General features: G+C 47.4%; 1 protein-coding gene and 1 long non-coding RNA gene across 5 annotated transcripts in view; one reads left to right on the top strand and one right to left on the bottom strand.

The window, feature by feature from the left end:
- Positions 1–27,856, bottom strand: part of LOC309523771 — a 137,138-nt gene that overhangs the window by 49,527 nt on the left and 59,755 nt on the right. The window lies entirely within an intron of this gene.
- Positions 1–27,856, top strand: part of FIBCD1 (fibrinogen C domain containing 1) — a 72,701-nt gene that overhangs the window by 9,686 nt on the left and 35,159 nt on the right. For 2 of the 3 annotated variants that reach the window (XM_082207852.1, XM_082207851.1), the window contains one exon: positions 24,126–24,602. In XM_082207852.1, coding sequence (XP_082063978.1) covers positions 24,126–24,602 — 477 coding nt within the window. Of the gene's footprint in view, positions 1–21,163; positions 21,287–24,125; positions 24,603–27,856 lie in introns of those variants that run through there. The other variant, XM_082207853.1, reaches the window with a different exon arrangement.

Genomic DNA, 27,856 nt, shown 5'->3' with positions numbered 1-27,856 from the left:
CTTCCTCATGGTTGGATTACTGCAATGTACTCTTGGGAGGGTTAGCCTTGGGGTTGGTCAAGAGGCTTACAGATGGTGTAGAACATGACACCTAGGTTGCTTGTGAGGATATGTTACCACCAGCATATAATACCCTACTTGATTTGCACTGGCTGTCAATCTGCTACCAGGCCAAGTTCAAAGTTTTGATACTAACCTGTAAGTCCCTGTACAGCTTAGGACCAGGTTACTTGAGAGACCATCTTATTCCTTATACACCCAGTAGATCTGTGCATATTGTGGGAAAGTTTCTCTGAGAAGTTCCAAAGATCTCAGTAACCCACTCTGAAGTTATTCACAGCAGGGCCTTCCATGTGGCTGCCCCTGTTCTGTGGAACAGCATTCCTCTTCGAGAGACAGAGGTGCCCACTTTCTGCACTATCTGAAAACAACCAGAGATAGCTTTCCCCAGTTGGATAAATGAGTCTTTACCATGAGTGTCCACTTGTTAGGGTTTCAATCTTGTTTTAAATATATTTTCTGTATTAAAAAAACCCAAAAAACTGTGAGGCATAAATTGCCTGGAGATGGTGGTATAGGAAGGTGATTAATAAATTAATAGTAATAATAACTACTACAACAGCAACAGCTCATACTTGAAACAGTCTATGGCTATTGCTTTGGGGAGAATGTGCTCATAGCAGTGATGGCTGGCATCTTTTGGGACTGGCATGGTAGACACCGGCGGAGGAACAGGGGTGTGGGGGGAGCACACTGCCCCCGGCGGCACGATCCCGGTGGGGTGCCATCGTGGCTGCCCCCACCCCCGCAGGAGGCACATCATGCCACCAGGACGCGTGCCATGCCCCTGCAGGTGGCGTGCCACACCCCCGGGACGCACCCCAGCCATGCCCCCTTGACTGCTCTCCACCCCCACCCCCCGCTGAAGCTTGAAGCTCCACCACTGAAGGTAGATAGCCATGAAGCCAACGATAGGTGGCGCCAGAGCCTATGAAAGGTGGAGCAAGGGCCAATGACAAGCAGAGCCAACCAATCCATGGTGACTGGGACTCTTTGGCACTGGTGGGATGGAAGCCAGGAGGACCAATAGCAGATGAATCCAGGACTACTCCCTACCAGGTCATAGGAGGGCAGGTAGCTGTGCAAGGGGGGGGGGGCAGACTGATATTGTTTGGGCAGTACCACACTTGCTTTCATGAACCAGCCTCCACTACTCATGTTAGATTTCCAAAAGAGAAATAATGGTATATATATTTCACATGGACGCTCCCACCCCAAAATATATTTTCTCTCTGAAGTTAAGCCCTATTGATTTTTGATGGAGTTAACTTTCAAATAAGCATGCTCAGGAGTCCTTAGGATGTATCGACCAACAGCAATAAAAGTGTTCTAATGATGTAAAAAGGGCCTTCAAATAACCAGGAGGGTCCAGCAATGGTGTGTGTGCAACGTGTGAAGTACTTGCTGGGGGAAGAAGGTGTCCTGGCCTCCCCCCTCAATTCCTCCCCCCCCCCGGCACCACCTGTGATTCAGAGAAGCAAGGATGTTGATCAATTGGGAAGGGATTTCAGATTAGTGTATTGAAGACGATAAAGGGACTTGCGAAGACAAATCCAAGAGGATGGGCTGAAAGAGCAGAGGGTGTTTAGCTTACAGAAAAGAAGATTACCGTGTGTCCAGGGGGGAGATGACAAAAGGATATTCAAATATTTAAGACAACCTTATGGATAAATCTGTGACAGCTATTAGATTTCTATCCTCTCCTTCATCACAAGAAGAAGCTGCTGAATCAGGCCAGTGCCCCATCTAGTCCAGTCTCATGTTCCCACTGTGGCCACTTGGATGCTTGTGGAAAACCTGCAAGCAGAGCCTGGGCACGAGAGCCTTCTCACAGCAACTGGTATTCAGAAGGATTACTGCTTCCCACTGTTCTGGCAGAGCATAGCTGTTCTGGTTTGCAGCCTCTCAGTGGTAGAAGTTTTGCTGCACATTCAGAAGGTCCCATGTTCAACCCCATGTGTCTGAGGGTAGGGATGGAAAAGACTCTTGTCTGGGACCCTGGACTACTGCTGACAGTCAGTGTAGATGATACTGAGGTAGATGGATGAACGGTCTGTCTCAGATTAGGCAGCTTTGTGTGGGCTTGGTCTTTGGTTCACAGTTTGAAAAGACTCAAAAGACAAGAAAGGCGATTCCAGCTAAATATTAGAAAGAACTTTCTGACAGCAGAAGCTGTTTGACAGTGGAACAAACTCCTTTGGAGGAGGTTTTCAAACAGAAGTTGGATGGTCATCTGCCAGGGATTCTTTAGCTGTGAATACTGTAGTGCAAGGGGCTGGACTAGATGACCCCCGGGGTCCCTTCCAACTCTACAATTCTGTGATTCCATGGTCAAAGAATACTGCTCAGGATTTAGGGCCATGACAAATTTCCGATGTTTGGAGGTTGGCAGTGGTTATTATGCAGTGATGTAAGAAGGCAGCCTATTGTACATGCTCAAAGCCATTATCTTCTTTTCACATGTCTAGCAGCAAAATGGGACTAAGGAGCTATGCTGGCATTCTGTTGTCCAGAGCCTATCAAAACTCTGATGCCAGCTCTGCCCCCACCTCCCTCTCTGTCATAATTCCCTGCAGCTGCAGGTGAGATAAAAGCATCAGTTATTCTGCCCCTGACTCCCTGCTGGGCATCTCGTGGGACAGATTTTGGCTGCTCCTTCCTCTCTCTGCCTCCCTCCAGCTGCATGCATCTTAGAGCTCTCCCAGGGAACTTCTACCATCTGCTGTCTAGCACTTGGGGTGAGGAAGGAGGGCGACTTCAATCTTGCATCTCTCGCGAAACCTCGCTGAGGTTTTCAGCATCCATACAGATTCTGCAACCATTTGCCCAGAACTTGAATTTCTACCGCTCTAGTGCACTGTTTTTAAAAAATTGAGTTTTTATGATGTGATATACAGGAGTGAACAAAGCAAAACCATTAACAAACAATACTGGTCTGTTGCATAACAACAGAACATGTCAAGAAAAGAGGGGGGGCATTCTATATATCACAAAGGCAAATGAAGGTACGTATCTCTACCACTGTGCTGAATGAGTCTTTTGGGGTTCTCCCCCTCCCCCGGTGCTTTTGAACAGCAGGTAAATACCCCTGGGACTGGCTCCTTTGAGCTCACTGCCTTTCCATTGTTTAAATGCTGTTGGCACAGAGCTTGGAAATGACTAACATAAAGGGTGAGGCTAGCTAATCGTGTCTCTTTTAAGCAGATAGGACTTTTAATCATGGTCTCTTTTGAGCAGACAGGTCTAAACTAGTGTGCACCCTCCTGAAGTCCTCACTGTGGCTGAGCAAAAGTGGAAATGAAGTGGTTCAAAAGCAAACGCTACCCATAGTAGCTTAGGGTTGTCACCAGTGATTTGAAAAACATTTGAGCAGTTAGGTGGAGCCAAGATGGGCTTTGACTGGGCAAAAGGTGGAGCTTGATGAGTTCTTAATGGATCAGGAGGCAGAATGGGGTAGTTTCTAGCACAACAGCGGCAGAGCCTAGAAACATTTGCTGCATCAGGAGCCGGTCCATGGAATGGAGCCCATGGGGTTTGCTGTGTCAGGAGTTGGACCCTGAGCAATGTTGTTATGTGTGCAGTCAAGCCTAGAGGGTTTTGTTTTTTAACTGACAGGAGGTGGAGCCTTGGAGATGTTGCTGCCTCAAGTGGTGGAGATGGGTTGACTTGGAACCTGATAGCAGGCAAAGCTTGATTGATCACAGGGCTGTCCAGCAGGGCTCTTCTTAGGTTATATTCTTATGATCTAGGACAGGGGTCTGCAACCTTTAAGACAAAAAGAGCCACTTGGACCCGTTTCCGAAGAAAAAACAACTGGGAGCCGCAAAACTATTGCAACATTTAAAACAAATATATCTCCGGAGCCGCGATATGACAGCGGGTGGGAAGGCGACGTCGGGACGGTGTGTGACTAATGCACGCACCGCCCCCATGCGACATCACAGCCAGTACAGCGCCCGCCACAGTGGGGAGTGTCGGGGCGCACAATGCGCCTCCTCCCCTCGCTATCTGCCCTGGAGCCGCGGCAAAGGTGTAAAAGAGCCACACGCGGCTCCGGAGCCGGGGGTTGCAGACCCCTGATCTAGGAGGTAGCAGGCGACCATCCTAACTAGTAACCATGGATAGCCTTACCCTCTGGGAATTTGTCAAATGTCATTTTAAAGCTATGGTTCACAATCAGCCATCACCCACACATTGTGGTAACAGAGTAAGGCCATAAGGACTACCCTGCTGGATCAGGCCAGTGGCCCATCTAGTCCAGCATCCTGTTCACACAGTGGCCAACCAGATGCCTTAAAGGGAAATTTGCTAGCAGGATCTGAGCACAAGGACACTCTCCCCTCTTGCAGTTTCCAGCAACTGGTGATCAGAAGCATTACTGACTCTGACCATGGAGGCAAAGCCAAGCCATCATGGTTGGTAGCCATTGATAGATGATGCAGTATAAGCGAATGAAAGGACTTCTTCATGCAGCAGACAGTTGAACAATGGAACTCACTCCTGCAGGAGGAATGATGGCCACCAACTTAGATGGCTTTAAAAAGAGAATTAGACATGGAGGAGCACAAGGCTATCAATGACTGCTAGCTACAACAGGGGTGGGCTTGGGTCTTTCAAAATTCAGTGGCCCCTGTGCAAGGCCAAAATTCAGCCCACCTCTTGCCTTCCATTCTGAGTGTGTACTTCGTCATAGTTGTGGCGCCCCCTTTCGCTTGGCTCCCAGTGTGGAGGGACCAGTCGTGCTGCCCTGAATCTGCTTTATAGCTACAATGGCTTTGCTCTGCCTCCACAGTTTTGCTTCTGCACACCAATGCTGGAAACCGCAGGAGGGGAGAGTCCTCATGTGCTTGGGTCCTTCTTGATAGTTTCCCATTGGGGCATCTGGTTGGCCACTGTGAGAACAGGAGGCTGGTCTAGATGGGCCACTGGTCTGATTCAGCAGCCGCCTCTTATGTTTTTATGTTCTTAATAGCATCTCTTTCCCCTTTGCTACATCAGAGATGCTTCATTAGAGGGTGATTTGGGTTCAAGGATATGTAGCAAAGAACTTTGGAATCTGCCGTCAGACTCCTGTCCTCTTCTAATCACTCATTCCTATTTCCTCGGGGTGCCCTCGAGGGTGGTGCAGAGCTTGAAATGAGCCAAGAATGTTCCAGCCACCATCTCGGTGCTGGTTCCCGGGCAGTTCCATGGATGAGACATGCTCTCTCTCCCCACCGGCCTTCCCGATCAAAAAGCACCCGATCATTTGCCCCGAGTGACTGCTTGTTCTGTGCATCGCTGTGCTTTTCCGAGCTTGCAAGGGGCTTGGAGGATGAGATGAGGCTGTTGTATCAACCCCTCATCTGCTTTCCCCTTTGGTGAGACAAGCTCCTTCGTTCTGCCGTGTTCGTTCCCCGGGCCGGGAGAGCGGCTTTATTCTCCCGGCTCCTTTCATTCTCCGAAATGTGATCTGTCAGTCAGAGCATAAAGCTCTGATCCCTACGAGATGGAGATGGAAGAAGGGGGGAATAGGTGAAAAATAACAGCTCTCATTTCACACCAGCTGGGTCTCACCTCACCCAATCTCACCACATAACAAGCAGGAGTTCTTAAGCATTCTGCTTTGTGGGCCTGTTAGAGGTGCTTTGCTTTTTCAGAATAGGTTTAACAGCCATTGTGACAGCTGCAACTCCCCCCCCCCAAAAAAAATATTCATTTTAATCACCCTGTATTTAATCACCTAGCAGCATTTCCTTCCAAGTAATTCTGAGGTTTTGCACACTGGGCTCAAACTCACCTAAGGCATCACCTAGCAGAAACCTACCGGATCAGACCAATGACCCATCTAGTCCAGCATCCTTTTCCAGCAGTGCCCACCCAGATGCCTCAACATTAAGCCCACAAGCAGGGCCTGAGCAGAAGAGCACTCTTCCCTCCTGCAGCTTCCAGAAACTGGTATTCAGAAGCATTGATGCCTCCAAGAGCAAGCACGGGGTGGTGGTTATGAGCGGTGGACTTGTAATCTGGTGAACTGCGTTCGCTTCCCCGCTCTTCCACATGCAGCTGCTGGGTGACCTTGGGCCAGTCACACTTCTCTGAAGTCTCTCAGCCCTACTCACCTCACAGAGTGTTTGTTGTGGGGGAGGAAGGGAAAGGAGATTGTTAGCCGCTTTGAAACTCCTTAGGGTAGTGATAAAGCGGGCTATCAAATCCAAACTCCTCCTCCTCCTCCTCCTCCTCCTCCTCCTCCTCTTCTTCTTCTTCCAACAATGGAGAAAGAATGGAAAAAGAGCCTGCTGGAACAGGTCAAAGAGCCACCATCCTGTTCTCACAGTGGCCAACCAGATGCCTATTGTGGGAATCCCACAAGTAGGATTTGACCATAAGAGCCGTCTCCTCCCCTGTAAAGGTAAAGGTAAAGGGACCCCTGACCATTAGGTCCAGTCGTGGCCGACTCTGGGGTTGCGGTGCTCATCTCACTTTATTGGCTGAGGGAGCCGGCATACAGCTTCCAGGTCATGTGGCCAGCATGACTAAGCCGCTTCTGGCGAACCAGAGCAGCGCATGGAAATGCCGTTTACCTTCCCGCTGAAGCGGTATCTATTCATCTACTTGCACTTGGACGTGCTTTCGAACTGCTAGGTTGGCAGGAGCGGGGACTGAGCAACCGGAGCTCACCCCGTCGCGGGGATTCAAACTGCTGACCTTCTGATCGGCAAGTCCTAGGCTCTGTGGTTTAATCCAAAGCGCCACCTGTGTCCCTCTCCTCCCCTGTAGTTTCCAGCAATTGGTATTTCAGAAGCATTACTGCCTCTGACCGTAGACCATAGCCATGTTTAATCATCTGTTAAAGCCATCCAAGTTGGTGACCATCACTGCCTCCTGTTGAAGTGAGTTCCATAGTTTAACTGTGCTGTGTGAAGAAGTCCTTCCTTTTATCTGTCCTCAATCTTCTGCCATTCAACTTCATTGGATATTGATGAGTTCTAGTGTTATGAAAGAAAGTTTTCTCTATCCTCTTTCCTCACACCGTGCAAAATTTTAACCTGTTACTCACATTTTATCTGCCGAACACTGCAAGGACACTGACAAACTGGAACGTGTCCAGAGGAAGGCAACCAAAATGGTCAAAGGCCTGGAAACGATGCCTTATGAGGAACGGCTAAGGGAGCTGGGCATGTTTAGCCTGGAGAAGAAGAGGTTAAGGGGTGATATGATAGCCATGTTCAAATATATAAAAGGATGTCACATAGAGGAGGGAGAAAGGTTGTTTTCTGCTGCTCCAGAGAAGCGGACACGGAGCAATGGATCCAAACTACAAGAAAGAAGATTCCTCCTAAACATTAGGAAGAACTTCCTGACAGTAAGAGCTGTTCGACAGTGGAATTTGCTGCCAAGGAGTGTGGTGGAGTCTCCTTGTTTGGAGGTCTTTAAGCAGAGGCTTGACAACCATAAGTCAGGAGTGCTCTGGTGGTGTTTCCTGCTTGGCAGGGGGTTGGACTCAATGGCCCTTGTGGTCTCTTCCAACTCTATGATTCTATGATTCTTTCCACATAGGGGAGTCACTCCTTAATCTTTTGGGTTGCCCTTATCTGAACCTTTTCCAGCTCTGCAGTATCCTTTTTGAGGTGAGGTGACCAAAACCACACATGGTATTCCAAATGTGGTTGTGCCATAAGATTTTTATAATGGAATAATGATACTGGCCATTTTATTTTCAATTTAGTTTAAAGGCAAACCAACCCAATTCACATTTTCTGCAACATTATGTGTAGCAAAACATAGCCATCTGTTGAAATTCACACATCTCTGAATTTTGGAATGTAGTTCTCTAGCCAAACAATGTGTACATGAGGGCAAAGTATGCATAAAATGCATATATTGTCAAAAAGAACATTTTAAAAATGTCTTTGCAAATGTGTATTTTAGGTAAAACTGTACAGACTTCTGCATTTTAGGTGGGGGGATCATACTAAAATGCTGATAAATTTACATGATGACTTCTTTAAAGAATTAAACCCTTTTTTCAAACTGTTATGGAAATGTGGACAACTGAACCTAAGGTTGGGAAAATGAAAAACAGAGAGAAACCGGAATGGATGGATAAACCCGCCCCTGCTCCTGATAATACCAAAGACAGGTGCTGCTGCATGTGAAGAGCGCTGGAAACAAAACAGGGTGACTGTGAGAAACAAGAGGGAGTTGTTAGTTTGTGGTCAGTAGACACAGAATGCTGAACGTTGTCACAGGGGTCTATGGTGCAGCTTAAGTTGGGACAGAGTTGGTTGGATCTGTTTGAAGAGGGAGGGAGGGGAATGCAGCTATCCAATAAAAAACATTAATAAAAATGAACGTATATGCGGAAAGAGTGTGCATAAAGATGGCTATATTATTGAGAACAACAGGCAAACAATCATTGTGTTACGAACATCTGTGCATTGCTCAAAACTGCATTAAAATTGTGTTTATTAGGAGAAATGTGCACTAAAAATTTGCTGACCAGTTTTCATGGGGACTTACAATTGCAAATTGCTGCAGAAATGTGGAGAATGGAATTTAGGGTTGGAGGGGGGGGGGCTGTAATTGACGGATTCGCCTGTCCCTGGCTCCTGATAATGTGAAACTCAGGCGCTGTGTGCCAACAGCACTGGAGCCAAACTGAAATTGACAGATCCCTTCCTCCCTTATCTACAACACCCTTTTTGAGATATGGGCTGGCTGCAATAAAACAAAACATGAAGCCTTGTAGCTATAAGCTTTCCCCCTGCTCTGAAACAGGCTGCAACACAGAACAGGGTAGAACAGGCAATGCATACCTTTTTAAAAGAAATTTTGCTGTGGGGCTTCTAATTGATCTGTCTCCAGTAGTCCCTATACTTCTGCCCCATACATCAGTTGAGGAGAAACCTTTCCTCGGGGCAGCTGAGCTCTTACAAATCCAGAAACTGTAGGGATCTTGGTTAGCGTATTCCAATTGCCAAAACAAAGAAACAAACAAACCCACAGGCAGTTAAATGCATCTGACTTGTTCAATTTCTCGATCATCAAGAGTCTATTTATGAGACGGAGGGCGGCTTTCAAACACCACCAACTTAGTCTTGATGCAATTTATACTTAACTGTTGTTCCTGGCAACTGGTCCCATAATCTCTTAATAAGCATCTCAGTCTCACTTGTGTTCCAGAAAGCATCCACCATGTCATCTGCCTTACGGAAATGTGGACAAACTAAGTGGCTTGATAGCAGGCAAGCTGGAGGGCAACTATGGGGAATGCTGTGATTCTGGTATTAGATAAGACCAGAAGAAGAGCATGGCTGGTGCATCAAACCAATGGCCCACCGAATCCAGCATCTTTTCCTCACAGTGGTCAGCCAAATTCCTGTGGGAAAACCTCAACTGGGACCAGAGCCCAAGAGCCCTCTCACCTCCTGTGGCTTCCAGCAACTGGTATTCAGAAGCTTGATTGTCTCTGACCATGGAAACAGAGCATAGCCATCCTCCATTAATTTGTCTAACCCTCTTATAAAGAATCCTGGGAGCTGTAGTTTGTGAAAGGTGCTGAGAGTTGCTAGGAGACCCCCATTCCCCTCACAGAGCTACAGTTCCCAAGATGGCTTAACAGTCAATCCCTCTTCCATAGCTCTGTGAGGGGAATGAGGGTCTTATAATTATCAGCACCATTCACAAACTACAGCTCCCAGGATTTGGGGATGGGGTGAGCCATGACTGTTGTATCATAGTGTAAATGTAGACATAGTCTGCTCAGAGTCATGTCTGCTTATTTCAATGGGTCTACTCTGCCTGCCTTCTTACTTACAGCTTGTGGGGGGCAGGCAGTCATTGGCTGTCATTGGCTCTGGCCCCACCAATAACTGGCTCTGGCTCCACCTACTGTTGTAGCCCTTGACTTCTGCCCGTGGGCCCAATGAGCACCAGCCACCGCCACTGGTCCTGAATAATGCGACACTCCATCAACACTGCAGACCCTTTGGCTGAGGAATGCAGAAATGCAAGTTTCCGATATAGTATAAAACTTGGCCCCTGCTCCCTTTCCTCATCGGCGAGGGGAGCACGTTCTGGCTCCGTCTGTTGCTTATTTTTTTGCTTATTATGTAACTGCTTAAAGACCCTCTGGAGATGTCAAAGACCTTCAACAAAGGACGAGGAGAAGGCAGGAGGAAAAACCCATTGCTTTTCAGAATAAAAATCCTCTTTGCTTCAGCGCAAGAGAGAGGTTTTATTTTATTCTTTTTCAGAAGAGGAAGTTGGGCATAGTTTGGGGCACAATTATATTCATGCAGGTGTCTTGCAAATTGCATGGGTTGTCAGGTTCTGGGAGATTGCTCATAAAGCTGAAACTGTGCATAGCCAGAACAACCCAAGAACAACATCCCCCATAGCTATTTCTCCCTTCCTGGAGCTGGCTCACTGAGCAGGCCTTGCCCCCCTGCCCATACAAACTAGAGAGCTTTTAAGAGAACTTTTAAGCTCTCTGCCTTGCTTACTGTGCCCTGGGAAGGTCTCACGTAGGCTCTGGGAGGCTCCCATGAGAACTCATGAATAATAGAATAATAGAGTTAAAAGGGACCTCAAGGGTCTTCTAGAACCTTACATTTGCCCCTATTGAAATTCATTCTGTAAGTTTGTGCCCAGTTCTTCAATCCGTTAAGGTCATATTGAATCCCGATTCTGTCTTCCGTGACATTGGCTACCCCTCCCAGTTTGGTGTCATCTGCAAATTGGATGAGCATCCTCTCCATTCCTTCATCCAAGTCATTTATAAAGATGTTGAATAACAATGGCTGCAGGACAGAACCCTGGGGCACCCTACTTGTCACTTTCTTCCAGGATAATGAGGAACCATTAATGAGCACTCTGAGTTAGATCAGTCAACCAGCTACAAATCCACCTAACAGTTACCTTGTTCAACCCACATTTTACCAGCTTATCCGCAATAATATCATAGGGGGCATTGTCAAAAACCTTACTGAAATCAAGATATACTATGTAAGATCTCATACTGCCCCATGAGACCTCGCTAAAGCCTCCATGAGCCTTTGTGAGATCATTCCAGAACCCAGTAAGCAAGGGAGAGAAATGGAAGATTCAGGACAGATAAACAAAAGTACTTCCTCATGCAGCCCATACTTGAACTATGTAACTCAATCTAGCAGGAGGCAGTGATGGCCACCAGCTTGGATAGCTTTAAAACAGGATTGGACAAATTCATAGAAAGGGCTATTGATTGCTACTAGCCACGATGGTTATGCTCTCCAACTCCATGGTCAGAGGCAGCGATGCATCTGCATATCAGTTGCTGGAAACCACAGGAGGGGAGAGTTGCTTTTATGCTCAAATCCTGCTTGTTGCTTTCCCACAGACAGCTGGTCAGCCACTGTGAGATCAGGAGGCTGAACTTGATGGGCAATTGGCTTGATTCCTCAGGGCTTTTCTGATATTCTTATCAGCAATAGTGGGCCCCACCAAGCCCTGAGCTCCTGCTGCTTGCCTGAGGGTGCCATCACGGAGCCTGTCCAAATCCATTTTGTAACTTTGCTTCCAGTGAAACATGGCCTCAGGCCCACACATGGAATCAAAATCGCCTGGTTTTGTTGTTGTTGTTTTGTTTTTCATGTTGTTCAGCAGATCTGAATACTATTATTATTAAAAAACCACCGTGCTAAATTGTTTAACTCTCAAGATTGTTATTGACTCTTGACATCTTGGGTTTGGAGGCACACAAACCCCCAAAATGACAATGCAGCCTCTCTGTTGCTGTTTTAAGGCAATCACCAGAGCTGCTGCCTGGTTTCTGCCAGTGATCCCCTTGGCCAAGTGATTTGCAGCTCTTCAGCTGGACACATAAAAGAAAGTTCTTCATGCAATGCGTAGTTAAGTCTATGGAACTTCCTCCCACAAGAGGCAGTGATGGCCACCAACCAGGATGGCTTTAAAAGAAGACTGGACAAATTCATGGAGGAGAGGGCTCCCAGTGGCTACTAGCTATAATGGCCATGCTCTGTCTTCACAACTGGAGGCAGCAATGCTTCTGAACAGATGTGGGCTCTTAGCCACTCCAAGGCAAAGGTGTGATCTTTCTTGCCAACCCCTAGATATGCCCTTGCTTCTGAATATGTTGCTGGAAACCATGATGCTCCTGTGTTCAGATCCTGCTTGCTGGTTGGCCATCTTTGCGGGGGGAGGGGGGAGATGCTGGACTAGATGGGTCCAGTGGTGGAGCTCCATGCTCTGGCACCGGGGGCGGAGAGCAGGCGGGGTTGGGGCTGGCACACATCCAAGGGTGTGGCGCACTGCCCGCAGGGGCTTAACATGCGTCCTGGGAGCGTGACGATCAGCGCCGGCAGGGGGGCAGCCACAATGGCACCCCACCGGGATGGCGCTGCCGGGGCGGTGCGCTCCCCCTGCACTCCTCTTCCTCCGCCAGTGGACGGGCCATTGGCCTGATCCAGCAGGCTCTTCTTATGTAAGCACGGACAGAATGTGTGCCATATCTGTGGCCCATTCCCACAAGAAGGGACTACATTTCTAGCAGAGAAGACAGGAACTCCAGTGCAGTAACATAACACCCGTCATCTCCCCATGTGCCTAATCCAGATCATTGCTGAAGTTGCCTTAATGCAAATGGCTGCAGGGGTGGAGGACAAAGGATGCTGGAAGGAAGATGTCACTCCAGACAGAAACTCACAGGAGAGGCAAGGACAAGGCTTGGAGGAGGGGAAGGGGGACTTTGTCAATGCAGCAATTTCTCTGTCTCTTTTTCCACCTCCCAAGAGGAAAGTAGTTGTCTTTTGTCTCTTTGAATATGCAGCTCATTCCCCCCCCCCGCCCCCCGCTGTGAGGCCTCAATCCATTCTGACAGCTGCATCTGAGGTCAGGAGAAAATCATAGCCTCCGTGTTGCAGGTGTAATGGAAAGCAGGGGGAAATTCGGCAGGAATGGAGTAAGGAAATGAATGCGACCACAGGGGGAGAGCGGAGTCTCCTTGTGGGGCGAGGCAGCAAAGAAAGCCAATGGTTATTGATTGATTTTTATACTACTTTTTCCTCCAATGAGTTCAAAGTGGCATACATGGTCCCCTTGCTCATTTAACCCCAACAACAACCCTGTGAGGTAGGTTAGGCTGAGAGGCAATGACTTGCCCAAGGTCACCCAGTGAGCTTCATGGCCAAGGGGTTTTTTAACCCTGGTCTCCCAGGTACTAGTCCAACACTTAAGCACTATACCACACTGGTCTCAGTGTATGGCAGGGGTAGACACTGGTAGGGGTGTGATAAGGCACTGTTTTCTGCTCTGCCTTCTTTCAGTGCAGGCAGCGCTGTTTCTGTTCTACAGCAGTTCACCCTCTGCCCAGAACTATGTTATTTGTCCTATTGTCCACAGTGGCGAGCTCACATCATCATCATCATCACCATCATCAGTATCCCACCTATTCACAGACTGGGACTCAAGGCAGTTTATACAATTTAAAACAACACAGATAAAATACAAAAAGCTCAAAATGTATAAAAGTGAATTGCTAAAAAGTGCTTATATTCTAATAGAATTAAAACATTTAAAAAAGCCAACAACCAAATCTAGAAATATAGATAATAAGAACGGCACAGCACTATTAAAAGCACAAAAAACAGTCAGCCCCCAAAATACTTGTTGGAATAAAACAGTCTTTACCTGCTGGCAGAAGGGCATAAAGGAGAGAGCCAGTCTAGCTTCTCCAGGGAGGGAGTTCTAAAGCTTGGGGCAGCCACCAAGAAGGCCTTCTCCCGTGTCCCCACCAAGCCTACCTGTGAGGGTGGCAGGACAGGGAGAAGGGCCTCCCCAAAATATCTCAGAGCCATGGCAGGTTCATATGGGAAGACAGTGTCCTTCAGAAAGCCTGGGCCTAAACTGCAACTTACGTAACTTATGTAATTAACCATGTAAGGGACACATGTCATTACACTGTTCCATTCCCTCAATACAAAGGAAATGCAATGCACCTGCAGAAAAACATAGTTACATATCATTTGGAGACTGAAAGCAGCAACAATAGCCAATGGTGAATCCACTGGACTGAATTCTGGTCTGGACGCAGGGTGAATTAGTGAGCATTGGCAGTTCCTGGACACATTTTTTGTTTCATCAGGATTCTCTGATACCCCTTACCAGTGGGGTATATGTTGACTATGGTCACATTGATGGCATATATTGAACGCATATTGAAGTTCTGTGGTTTCCTCCAAAGAACCTGGGAACTGTAGTTTACCACCTCACAGTTCTAAAGTTCCCAGACCCCTTAATTCCCAGGATTCTTTGGGGGAATCCATGTGCTTTAAATGTATGGTGTGGATGTGACTTTCAGCTCCCATCATCCCCGATGGGATGATGGGAATTGTAGTCCAAAATATCTATAGTGCACTATATTGGCTAATAGTTGTATGGGATAAGTTCAGTATATTTGCATAAGGCATGATGGTGCTAAAGGAAGACCATGATAAGATATGGGTTGTATTCAAGTAAGTTCTACTCAGAGTTGACCTGTTAAAAATAATGCCCATTCATTTCAATGGGTCTGTTCTTAGTAGGACTATTGTTGGATGCAACCCTCTATAAACCTCCCTCTCCAAAACCCCTTATATTTGTTTGCCTTTCATTTATATATTACTCATACCTGCTTCTTTCATACTCAGCCCAAAAAACACTCTCTCAGGAGCTTCATATAAGATTAAAAAGTAAAATCAATCAATATCCACTTAAGCCAACGTAAGCAGTACAGCTCACAGGTCTCCTTTCTCCTGAGTTTGCCTGATTTGAGGGAGGGTGTTTTGGGTAAGCCCTGAAATAAAGAGAAGGTGTTGCATTTGTGAAATGATTTGTTATGCAGGGAGGGGTGGACAAGTTACGGGCCTCCTGGTTTCCTTGCATTATTGTTCTGATTTTCATTTTTATAGCAGAAGGAGGTGATTTTGCTAGGAAAACAAAGTTGAAAAGTAAAATGTAGTTGAAAAAAAGCTAACACCTCCCTCCCCGGCCATTGCTGTGTGAACAGAAACTGACCTAGAGGCAAGTAAGGAAGGCTCTTCAGAGGACAATCCCTCAGCCACGTTCGACACAGAGAAAGAAAAATGGATGCCATGGCCCCAGAAAGCCTCAACAGCACTTGGCTAGTCTGCAATGAATGTAAGGGCCGGCCTTGTCATTGCAGTTTGAGGCGGCTGCCTCAGGCAGCAGAGTGTGCTGTGTGACCTGCTCTGTAACCCTCTAAGCTAACCTGCTGTTTCCCTCAACTCACGTATGCTATAGTCCCAAAGGGCGACTCAACTGCCAATTTGTTTAGCTTTTGCTCATGGAATACTTGGAGGCACCACCTTGGCCTCAGGCTGAGATGCAGAACCTGAGACCTGGGGGCTGGATGCTCCCTCCCCAAGTAGTCTGCCTGGCCCTTGGGACTCTCCCCAGGCCACACCCCTCACTGGCCTTCCTTTTCAATCTGCCTGAGTGTTTTTTGATTGGTTGGAATATGACCTTAAACTCTGATAATGTCATGTGGTTGGCTGGATGGAAGATAGAGAGGGCTTTGTGAATGTAGAAGCCAGTCTACTGTACAAAGGTAAATTTTACATTTCTTTCTCTGCCCACCTTTTCCTCTGGCCCTGCCCACCGCTAGCATATGGCCCCTGGCAGGCTGCCCAGGAGGGAATGTGGCCCTCGGGCCTAAAGAGATTCCCCACCTCTTGGGCTGGCTTTACTGGACAGGTTGGTGATGCAATTGGATTGGATTGCACATGCCCCCCCCCCAAAAGAAGAAGATTACAGTGGATCAGCCCTGAAAAACGTCAAGAGAACATCCCACCACCACCACCAAATTTCTACACCAGAGCACAACCGTTTGACAAGGCATCATCAGGAGTCTCCATAAGAAGCAAGTGAACAAAGGAGTGTAATTTAAGAGGATTGTGCTCATGGAGCACAACACTGGAGATTTAGGAGGCCTTTGTAATAAGTGGTTGAAAATAAGTGGAAGAAATAGATGCAGCATCCAGCAAAGGCAAAATCAGGACAGGCCCCCAGAGTCCAGCAAGCTTTAGTACACTAGCCTGCTCTGCTAAGCTTCTGTTTCTCCGGCATCCAAAGTAACCACTACAAAATTGCACACTGGTGTTCAAGCATCAGCTCATTGCAGATACAAACCTCTGGTCCGGCTCCCTCTGAGGTGCTCAATCTGGGTTATATCATGATCCAGTTCTGCAGATCACAGCGGTCATAAGAACATAAGAATGGAAGAAAGCCTGCAGGATTAGGCCAAAGGGGGCCCATCTGGTCCAGAATCCTGTTCTCCTGCTGGCTAATGCCTGTGGGAAACCTGCAAGCAGGATCTGAGTGCATGAGCCCTCTCATTCAGAAGCACTGGCATTCAGAAGCACCACTGCCTCCAACTGTGCAGGCAGAACACAACCATCATGGCCTTTGATACCTCTTTGATAAATCATGGTTAGTAGCCCTCATGGAATGAGTATAAATAGGTTAAGAGAATCTCACAAGTACTGTAAACTGGTTTAACTTACAGATAGGTAGCCGTGTTGGTCTGCCATAGTCAAAATAAAAAAAATCCTTCCAGTAGCACCTTAAAGACCAACTAAGTTAGTTCTTGGTATGAGCTTTCGTGTGCATACACGATGTGTATCTGAAGAAGTGTGCATGCACACGAAAGCTCATACCAAGAACTAACTTAGTTGGTCTTTAAGGTGCTACTGGAAGGATTTTTTTTATTTTGGTTTAACTTATTTATCAATCCTATAAATTTATACATTGCTTGGTTTTTTACACACACACACACACACACACACACGTTTTCAAAGAGAATAAAACAATAAAATTATTGGTAAAAAAACAGTTAAAAACAACTATTTGAAACATTCCAAGAAACAAAATTAGAAATAATCTAAAAATAAATAAAAATATAGACCAGCATTCTACATGTCTGGTTAGGCATGTCTAAGCAATAACATGTTTAGCAGGTGCTTAAAAAAGTACAACGAAGGCACCTGCCTGAAGTCAATAGGCAGGGAGTTCGAAAGTGTAAGCGCTGTCAAACTGAAGGATCAGTTTCTTACAAATGCAGAACTGGTAGTATGAGGCACCTGTAACATTGCCAGGTGTACAAAACAAAGCAGTCATCGGGGCCTGGTAGGGACCCCAAGATCTCCTGCAATGCTTTTGCAAAGTTTTTTTTTGCAGATAAAGTCGCTCAGATTTGGAAGGAGGTAGACTCCACCGTGGGAGCAGGGCCGGGGCGGGAGAGTGCCGGAGTCCTGTCTAGGCATGTTATATGGGATCAGTTTCAATCTGTTACCTCCGAGTATGTGGACAGGCTGCTTGGACGAGTGAAACCAACCACCTGTCTTGTTGATCCTTGTCCATTCTGGCTGATAAAAGCAAGCTGGGAAGAGCTGGGTGATGGGCTCTGTGGGGTGGTGAATGCTTCCCTCTGCGAGGGAGCCTTCCCAGACCCGCTGAAAGAGGCGGTTATTAAACCACTTCTTAAAAAACCATCTTTAGATGTGGCCATAATGGCCAACTATCGCCCAGTCTCAAATCTTTCATTCTTGGGCATTCTTGATTGAGCGAGTGGTTGCTGAACAATTCCAGGCACGCCTGGAAGAAGCGCACCATTTGGATCCCTTCCAGTCGGGATTCAGGCCTCACCATGGGACTGAAACTGCCTTGGTCACACTGGTCGATTATCTCCGGCGGGCTAGGGACAAAGGTGAGAGCTGTTTCCTAGTTCTGCTGGATCTCTCAGCGGCTTTTGACACCATCAACCATAACATCCTTCTGGACCGTCTTGAGGGGCTGGGAGCTGGGGGCACTATCATACAGTGGTTCCGCTCCTTCCTCCTGGGCCATGTTCAGAAAGTAGTGGTGGGAGACAAGTGTTCAGACCCCTGGGCTCTCACTTGTGGGGTGCCTCAGGGTTCCGTCCTCTCCCCCATGCTTTTTAATAGCTATATGAAGCCACTGGGAGAGATCATCAGGGGGTTTGGACTGGGTGTTTATCAGTATGCAGATGACACCCAGCTCTACCTCTCTTTTAAATCAGAACCAGTGAAGGCAGTGAAGGTCCTGTGTGAGTGCCTGGAGGCAGTTGGAGGATGGGTGGTGGTTAACAGATTGAGGTAGAATCCTGACAAGACAGAAGTACTGTTTTGAGGGGACAGGGGGCGGGCTTGTGTGGGGGACTCTCTGGTCCTGAATGGGGTAACTGTGCCTCTGAAGGACCAGGTGTGCAGCCTCAGAGTCATTTTGGACTCACAGCTGCCCATAGAGGTGCAGGTTAATTCTGGGTGGCTGTCTACCAGCTCCATTTGGTACGTAGGCTGAGACCCTATCTGCCCACAGACTATCTTGCCAGAGTGGTGCATGCTCTAGTTATCTCCCTTGGACTACTAAAATGCGCTCTACGTGGGACTACCTTTGAAGGTGATGGAAACTACAACTAATCCAGAATGCGGCAGCTAGACTGGTGACTTGGAGTGGCCGCCGGGACCACATAACACTGGTCCTGAGAGATCTGCATTGGCTCCCAGTACGTTTCCGAGCACAATTAAAAGTGTTGGTGCTTACCTTTAAAGCCCTAAATGGCCTCGGTCCAGTATACCTGAAGGAACGTCTCCACCCCCATCATCCAGCCCGAACACTGAAGTCCAGCACTGAGGGCCTTCTGGCGGTTCCCTCACTGCAAGAAGTGAGGTTACAGGGAACCAGGCAGAGGGCCTTCTCGGTAGTGGCACCTGTCCTGTGGAATGCCTTCCCAGCAGATATCAAGGCAATAAGCAACTATTTTACTTTTAAAAGACAACTGAAGGCGGCGCTGTTTAGGGAAGTTTTTAATGTTTGATGCTGTATTGTTTTTAATATTTGGAGTGGCTGGGGAAGCCCAGCCAGATGGAGGGGGGGGGTCTAAATAAATTATTATTATTATTATTATTATTATTATTATTATTATTATTAGTGGGCGGATATGGGGTAAGGCGAGATCTCACAGGCAAACACATTGAACTTGGCCTAGTAGCAGATAGGCAACCAGTGCAGATCTCTGAGCACAAGTGCTATATGCTCACACAGCTTCACTCCTGTCAGCAGTCATGTTGCAGCATTCTGCATGAACTGCATCTTCCACAAAAATCTTTGTAGACACATGATGGACTTGTGAATGAGCACATGCAAAACTGCACTGGAAATAATGGGTTGCATCCAGTGCTAGTCCTGCTCAGAGTAGACCCACTGAAGTTATCAGAAATGGCTAATTTAGATCCATAAATTGGTCTACTCTTGAGGGGGACTGGCATCAAAAACCACTCTGATCTTTTGGATTTTGTGTGAGTTTTCAGCATGATCTGTCTGTTCATTTGTAGCATTTATTATTAAAAGAAAATGGAAACTTTAGGGGGAGAAGTGCAAAAATGCTCCAGGCAGATTGGGTTTTTTTTTTTGGGGGGGGGGGTTATTATTAGTGATGAGACATTACAAGGTCCCAAAGGTCAGAGCTATCCCCAGCTAGCATCCTTTTGCTGCAAACTTTGCAGAATCAACCGCACACCTCGGAGAGTGTGGCTCTGGAAAGGAATTGGTGCCCTGGGCCATTTCCAAATAAGACTCCCTGCTCTAAAAACACTGCCCCTGCCTTCACCTCCCCTCTCTCCCTGTCCCATCTCCTTGCTTTTTTATTAACGAAAGAGATTCATGATTCATGCAGCAATGAGATGTTTTCTCACTGCAAACCGCCAGACTCATTAAAGAGTCATGAGGTCCGTCAACCTCTTCGGTAGGCGAGGCGCTGGGGTGACTCCAGAGTCACGGTGGAAGGTATTCCTGACCGGAACCAGGTCTCGCCATTTGGCCCTGCTGGAAGCGGGGACTGCTTATTGTCGCACTAAATAAAATCGAATCCAACCGCAGAAGCGCATCTGTTCCGTGACCCCTCCGTCGTTATTATTTCATAGAGCAGGCACCCAAGCGAGCCGTATATCAACTGCGCCCTTCTGCCTAACTAACTGCCTGGTAGAAAGATGTCTCCGAGGAGTGAACATTTATCTGTTCACCTTCAGAGAACAACCCCCGCTCTGTATGATCAGCCAGGTATCTGAGGATAGGGGAGGTGAATAACAGGAAATATAATAATAATAATAATAATAATAATAATAATAATAATAATAATATAATACAGATGGATCCAACTAAGTTCTCATCAGAGTAGACCTATTGACATTAATGGATTTAAGATAGTCATGCCCATTACTACGCTGAGTAGGAGAAACATTAGATACAGCACCACATTAATGCTAAGAATAACTGATTTGAGTGTGCATGTGTTTTTTAACAACAAAAGAAAACACAATCAAGTGGTGTAGAAATTTATGGAATAAGTATATTAAATAATTAATAACCTTAATTATACTAGAGCAGTGTGGTATAGTGGTTAGAATGTTGGTCTGTGAATGTCAGACAGTAGTTTAAATCAGCCATGAAGCTCACTGGGCAACCTAGGGTCACAGTTCCTGTCTCTCAGCCTAACCTACCTCCTGCTTCTGTACTTGGTTCAAAATATTCTTTCCAATGCAAACTGAGGCGGTCAATCACAACAGCTACAAACACAAGCTAGAAGGCCCTTGTTTGAAATCTGCTGTTGGCCACAAGCTCTCTAGATGACTCTAGGGTTGCAGTGCCACCTGTCCCTAGAAAAGCATGATCATTCTTTTTTTCTTTTTTTGGAGAAAAGTGGCCCCTGTCCTGTTTGGACTTCAGTCTGGACTCCTCCTCTTCCAACTGCGTGGTAGAGGGTTGGTCCAGTGGGAGGAGGAGAAGAAGAGCCCGAGCAAAGGGTGGGTCCATGAGGAGGACAGCCGAGAGTGAGAGCCTGAGGGACATGGGCAGAGGGTGGGATGGAGCTGAGAGGAGGAATTTGAGAGAGAGTTTTTGCACGGGCAGAGGGTGGGTTGCAGAGAGTGAGGGGGGGGGAGTTGCAGTGCACAGGGCTTCTATGGTGGAGTCTCAGGTTTTGTGCTAGCAGGGGTGGCTGTGGGTGGGTGGGTCAGAGAGTGGGTTTAGAGGGGCCAGGTCCAGTGCAATAGTTTTTTGCAGACAGAGTGAATAGGGTGGGTCACAGAGCATGTTTTTGCAAGGCTCTGGTGGAGAGTAGGGGGGCGGCGGATTGTAATGGATTGCTTTGAAGTCATTTCTGCACCAGGTAAAGTAATTTTTGTCGTCGTCCCCCATTCCCACCACCCCCGACCTGTCCTTTTGCCCAACCAAAGGTGACAACCCTACTTTAGACAACCTATTATTTTCCTCCGGCTTCAACACACACACACACACACACACATTGGCAACTACAGTACGGGGACATATCGGCTGTTATGAAGGTTTATTGAGGCTATATATCTTGAGTACTTTTTGTACCCTTGAAAGGCACTCAGCAAGTGCTTATATTCTTATTTTGAAAGTGCCCTTCAACACGACCCTTGGGCAATGGAGTAAGGATTGCTTAAACAAAGAAGAAACTTTCTGAAATCCCAGTGAGTTGAGATATCCTGGGGGATATCAGTGGGCTTGGGGGTCGTGGAGCATTGCAGCTAACCAGTGGTGTAGTGGCCAATTCAGAGGCACAGGGTCCTTTCACGGGGTCACAGCCATGGCCCCTCACATACACCCCTTTTAAGATTACACAATAAACTTATAATCATGCAATAATTCTAATTAAGGGTGCACTGCAACACTCAATGCCAATCTATCTGTGTTGCCCTTCAGCTAGATATACTATTGTCTGTTCACATACATGGTCAAATGATTTGGAATGCCCCAGCATCCTTTTTTGGAGTGACTTAGGTTGTGTTCTCCTTGATCATATATAACAGAACTTGTACCCCATTCTATTGAAACGGAAGCCCCCTGTGCTGCCAGCAGTGGTGTAGCAAGCTGCTCAGGCACCCAGGGCGGTGTGCAGTCTGCGCCCAGCGGTGGGGTGAGCCAGGGCAGGGCACACTGTCCAGAGCCTCCAAAGAGCCTACCCACCACCTCTGCCTCAGCTGTAGGGCGGTTGAGGGGTAGGCGATGGGCAGACGCAAGCCCCGCGCTGCCATTTTGGGCAGCACCGAGCCTTCAGGTGCCTGAGCCACTGTGTCACTCCCAAGAGAGATGTGTGGCTTGGGCCCGCTGCAGGCCCCAGCCTACGGTAAGTGCCACTCCATGATGTGCCCCACTCCTCTGCCCCCCCCAACTATGCCTCTGGCGTAGCTTTGGAGCAGACAGAACAACAACTCCTTGGTGTCCTTCCAGTGTATCTTCTCCAGAGGGACCCTAGGAGAACATCCTCAGTGGCTGCCCTACCTCCTTTCACTCTGATTGGTCTCCAATCAGAGGAGGCTTTTTCATAGTGACGAAGGGGCTTTCCTTTCATGCTGATGGGGCAGTTCTAGGATGCTGGAGACAACGGACCCTGCTGGGACCCATCTGCAGAAAAAGTGATGGGCTTTTGACCTGCTGTGTTCACAGACTACCACACTTCTGCAGCATGGGAGGGAGATGAGACTCTGATGTCATCTGAGGAGGCTCAGATCTCCCAGGGTTTTGCACAGTGGGGTCATCAGAGTCAGAGGAAGGCAGATCCTATGGCTGAATCTCCTGAGGAGTCTGCTGATTCTCCAGAGAGGAGGAGGCGTGTTCTGCTCTCTACTTATTCTGCTCCAGCACCACATCAAAGAGTCAGTCAGTGTATCGGAGAGAGAGAGACTGAGTGTTAGAGAGAGATTGTGTGTAGAGATAAGGTTGCTGCTAAGAGCAGCTGCAGACACTCAGTGCAGTGCAGCATTCATTTATGCTTAGGCCTATTTAGCTCTGTATATAGTTGTATAATAGTTGTAGATAGAATAAAGAAGATATTCTATAGAGCTGCTCTCCGAGTTGTTTATATACTCTGCTAGACTCTGCTATACTCTGCTGTGTGACGACTGTCTACTTGTGGAAGTGAATCCGGTGCTCACAACTCTAAGCTGTGAGTCCACAGCACTTTGACCTGTTCCTGTGCAGAAGGTGGTCTCTGGAAGTGCTACCCAGCTCGCCTAGCCCAGTCGGGGCTGAAGTGTATGAGTCCAGTTGGTGGCACTGGCACAAGGGCGATGCTGACAGGCAGGTGTCTTCACTGTGCCTCCTAAAAACATTTCTGCTTAGGCACAGAGGACATTGACATGTGTTTCAATGTGGTTGCCAGCTTATCATCTTATTTTTCTTAATGCTTTAAACAGTTGTTTTTAACTATTTCAAACTCAAAATTGCATTGTTTTATTCTTTTTTGTGAACCCATTTGAGATGAAAAAGAACCCTATCAAATGGTAATATAAGAACACAAGAAGAGCTTGCTGGATCAGGCCAAGGGGTCATCTAGCCCAACATCCTCTTCTCACAGAGGCCAACTGTGGGAGGAAGCCCATAAGCAAGTCCTAAGTGCAACAGCAACTCTCTGCACTTGTGATTCCCACCATACTGCCTCTGACAGAGGAGAGATAACATAGCCATCATGAATGGTAGCTGTTGATAACCTCCATAAATTTGTCTAGCCTATTTCAAAAGCTATTGAAGTTGGTGGCTGTCCCTGCAGCTTGTAAATGGATGGCGAGAGAGTGAACAAGATATGAAGGATGAGTAAGAATGTTAGAAAGTCCCATGGGATCAGACCAATGGCCCACCTAGTATAGCATCCTCTTCTAACAGTGGCTGACCAGTTGCTTGAATGGGAAGCCCAGTGGTAGAACCTGACCACAAGAGCCCTCTCCCCTCCTGCCAGTAACTATTATTCAGAAGCATAACCGCTTCCAATCATGGAGGAAGAGCATAGTCACAGTGGCTAGTAGCCATATAATTAAAACACAACAGATTGTTGAAAAAATAAATAAAATGAAGAGGAACCCAGCTTCTGGTCCCTGACAAGAACTGACTTTCTCTCCCCTTGCTTCCCATCCCTACCCATCCCTTGCCATTGCTATGTTGGCCCACAAAGTGGCCATAACCTTCTCTCTGCTTCCATTTTCTAGAGAATGAGCTGCGGTTATATCCTCTGCACCGTCCTCCTGTCTGTGGCGGTTCTCCTTGCCGTCACTGTCACTGGTGCCATCCTCTTCATGAACCACTACCACACGCCCGTCACGGAATCCCCACCCATCATCAGCACCAATCCTGATGAAGCCAACGCCTTGGTCACCATCGAGAAAGCTGATGGCTCTCGTGTCAACATATTCATCGACCCCAATTGCCCGGACCAGGGCACCGGTTTCACCCGCTTGGAGGGCCTCCAGTCGTCTGTCCTGAGGGCTGTGACAGATCTTGATGCCGAGACGAAGTCATCAAAGGGGCAGGAGAGGGCGTTGCTGGTGGGCCTGTCGGATGAGGTGTCCAAAGTTCTCAGCCATGCCACCCAGCTGAGGGCAGACTGTGACGGTCTGAAGAAAGGGCACAGCACCATGGGGCAGGAGCTGAACGCTCTGCAGAACGAGCAAGGCCGTCTCATACAGGTGATGGATGGGAGCGGAGGGGCAAGAGGCTAGTTCCTGTGAACACTTGCCCCGTAAACACACAAATCATGCAAAGTTTAAGTTAGGGTCCGATATAGATTCAGATGATTTTCATATGTTATGGACAGGCAGCTAGCAGAACTGCAGTGTGCCCCCCTCACCCCCAATAACTTATGGCTTGTGTCCCAGGAGCAAGTTAAAGCCATTTGAAGGGTCATAGTCAGAGGTCTAGCATCTTTAATTTCAGGGGAAAGGTTAGTTTTTGGAAGAACTCCTGCTTGAAACCCTGGAGAATCACTGTCAGTCAGTGTTGACAGTACTGAATTGGATGAAGCAATGGCCTGACTCAGGATAAGGCAGCTTCCTGTGTTCCATTGCTGCTGACCCCTTGGCCCTCAATCAATTAAAAATGTGGAGTCTCTTTTAAAAAAACATCATCTCAGTTTAAACAAATAAAATAGTAGCTGACCAGAGATTTTTGTGAACTGCAGACTGTCCTCTAGATTGGAGGGTTTTAAAATATTTTATTTAAGTCACTTCCATCCGTGTAAAAAACCAAAATCAAATTATATGGAAAATGTTAAGTTCTGTTGCAGTTAGGTGCAGTGCAAACTTTTGGTTTTTTAATTATTATTTTAGAAACAGATGTCAAAACATTTTCTATCTCCCCCTGAATATACACCATTACTTACCCAGGCTGCCTGGTTTACAGGACGCTAACTCTCTTAACGGGTTTTCAGGAAGTGTGTTTTTCTTACAGAAAGAACGGAAGAGGGCAGGAAGGAGCATTCCATAGCCTCTATAAAAACAGTTGTGGTTGCAAGTGCTGGAGGTTAGGCCATATAGAGGTTGCTGCCCCACCAACCTTAGTCTGCCCTTGGCCACCCCCTACCTGACCATCTTCATGCATACAACCAATCAGGGTGTGGCTCTACCTGTCATAGGCACAGGAACCACCTACTGTTGGGCTCCCTGCATTCTTCTCCACCAGTCCCCATGGAACCAGCCGCTGAGTTCAATGGCGCTTACTCCCGATGCAAAGGACTTGTTCATTCTGTGTGCTGCTCCTTTTTGATACATGCATGTATAAGCATTTACTTATAATCTCTTTATTGTATCCCACCTTTTTCTCCAAGGAGCTCAAGTTGACTTACATAGTTCTCAGCCTCATGACAACCCTATGGGATATTTTAAACTGAGAGGCAGGGGACTGGCCCAAAGTCACCCAGCAAGCTTCATGGGGGAGCGCAAATTTGAACCCTGGTTTCCCAGGTCCTAGTAGGACACTCTGGCCACTGTATCACACCGGCTGTAATGGATCACACAGTGGTCTGCATTTCTGAACTCTTCTCAGAGCTGTGACTAGGATGGGGACCCTCAGGATTGGAGGCTGGATGCTGCCCTGTAGCTCTCTAACTAACTGCCTAGCTCTCAGAACTTTTCCCAGGACCACAGCCATTACCAGCCCTGCTTTGCATCCTTCTTGAGGGTTTCTGCCTGCCTGGGATGTGTCCGTGAACTTTGCTCAAGACTCCTACTTGTCTGGATGGAGGATAGATAAGGATGTGTTGTTGTGGTGGTGGTTGCATTTATTATAGTGTTGTGAATTGGGGAGGTAGGCTGTGTACCTGTATACAGTCCCTTCTAATTCCTGGATACAATAAGGTTTCAACTGCTGGAGTAGCCAGGCAAGTTTTATGGTGACTCTTGGTGGCTCTGTGCCAGAAGACAAATGGGCAGGGTAGTTAGAAACTGTCTGGCACTTAGAAAGACAAAGGCCAGAGTTGTGTGAGCTAGAAGCTAGAAGCTGGAGGCAGGCTGGGCAGATGAGAGAAAGAGCTATGCCTGGTCTCTGCTTGAATCTAGTGCTGAGGCCATGGGAGAAGCAAGACCCTATTGGGGGTGTTAATGCTGTGAGCCCCTCCATCACAGGCTCAGGTTGTACAGTATATAGATGTAAATAAACCATATGACACATTGTCAACCTGGGATGGCTCAGTTGGTAGAGCATTAGACTCTTAATCTCAGGGTTGTGGGTTCGAGTCCCATGTTTGGGCAAAAAGATTCCTGAATTACAGGTGGTGGGACTAGATGATCCTCGTGGTCCCTTCCAACTCTACGATTCTGTGATTCTGTGATTCTGTGACACCACCGTCTCTGCTGTCCCTCATTCCGAGGACACCGGACCCTGGGTAAGTGCCTGGAACCCCTGGAATCTCGCACCGCTCAGAGATTGGGGTGGCATGCAACAATATTTACTTATATCCCACCTTTTTCCGAGACCAAGACTCAAGGCAGCTTATACAAGTTAAAACACCACTGATTAAATACAAAAAGCCAAAAACATATAGAGATAATTGTTAGGGTAGAAACTAGACTACCAGCCAAATTGCTCAGCCCACTTTTGGCTCTGACCCCACCAACCACAGGCATGTGGCCCCCAGAAGGTTGCCCCCAAAGGGAATGTGGCCCTTTTGCCCCTAATAGGTTTTCCTTGGTGGTGTGGCTGTATAGGGGCTCTCACAATGAGTTTGTGCACTTCCAAATTTACAACCGCAACACTGGTCTGGGATGCCACAGAACTGCCCTGAGATCTATGGATAGAGGGTGGTATAAAAATCCAATTAATTAATTAATTAATTAGGGTGGGGGGAGAGTTGCAGCCACAGCTTTTCATAGGAGGAAAACTGGGAAGGTTACAGAAGGCAGGGGAGGGGAGTCTGTGCATGTTTTGCACGTAGCGTTTGAGAGCTCATTTGCCAGACAGGTAGCTAAATGTTGGTGAGCCCTGAGGATGTTGGCTTACCTCAGTGAACTCTGTTGCATTTTGATTGAAGTCATCAAAGGAGGCTTCTGCAAATTCAGTGCTGATGCCTAAGGCAAGGTTAGAGGGGGTGGTGGAAAGAACAGCCATTACATCCCTGTAGTGAAAGGGAAAGTGCATCACCTGGAAACAAAATGGCTGACCATTTCAACTCTGCATTCAAGTGAGGTTTAATTGTCTGGGCAGGGGGAAGGGGTTCAGTCCCATAAACCTTGAGACTGGGCTAGGGCAATAGGGATGCCTCTGAACGTGTCTGTGATCTACCTCCATATTTGGAAGCCATTAATGCTTCTGAATACTAATTGCTGGAAACTGCAGGAAGGAAGGGTGCTTTTGTGTTTAGGTTTCCTATAGTTGGCATCTGGTTGGCCACTGAGGAAGAACAGGATGCTGGACTAGGTGGGCCGTTCGCCTGATCCTGCAGGGCTCT

The sequence above is a fragment of the Podarcis vaucheri genome, assembly GCF_965113315.1.
Source record: "Podarcis vaucheri genome assembly, chromosome: Z".
Lineage (NCBI taxonomy): Eukaryota > Metazoa > Chordata > Lepidosauria > Squamata > Lacertidae > Podarcis > Podarcis vaucheri.
The sequence above is the reverse complement of the archived record's forward strand: the minus strand, read 5'-3'. Positions and strand labels throughout refer to the sequence as shown.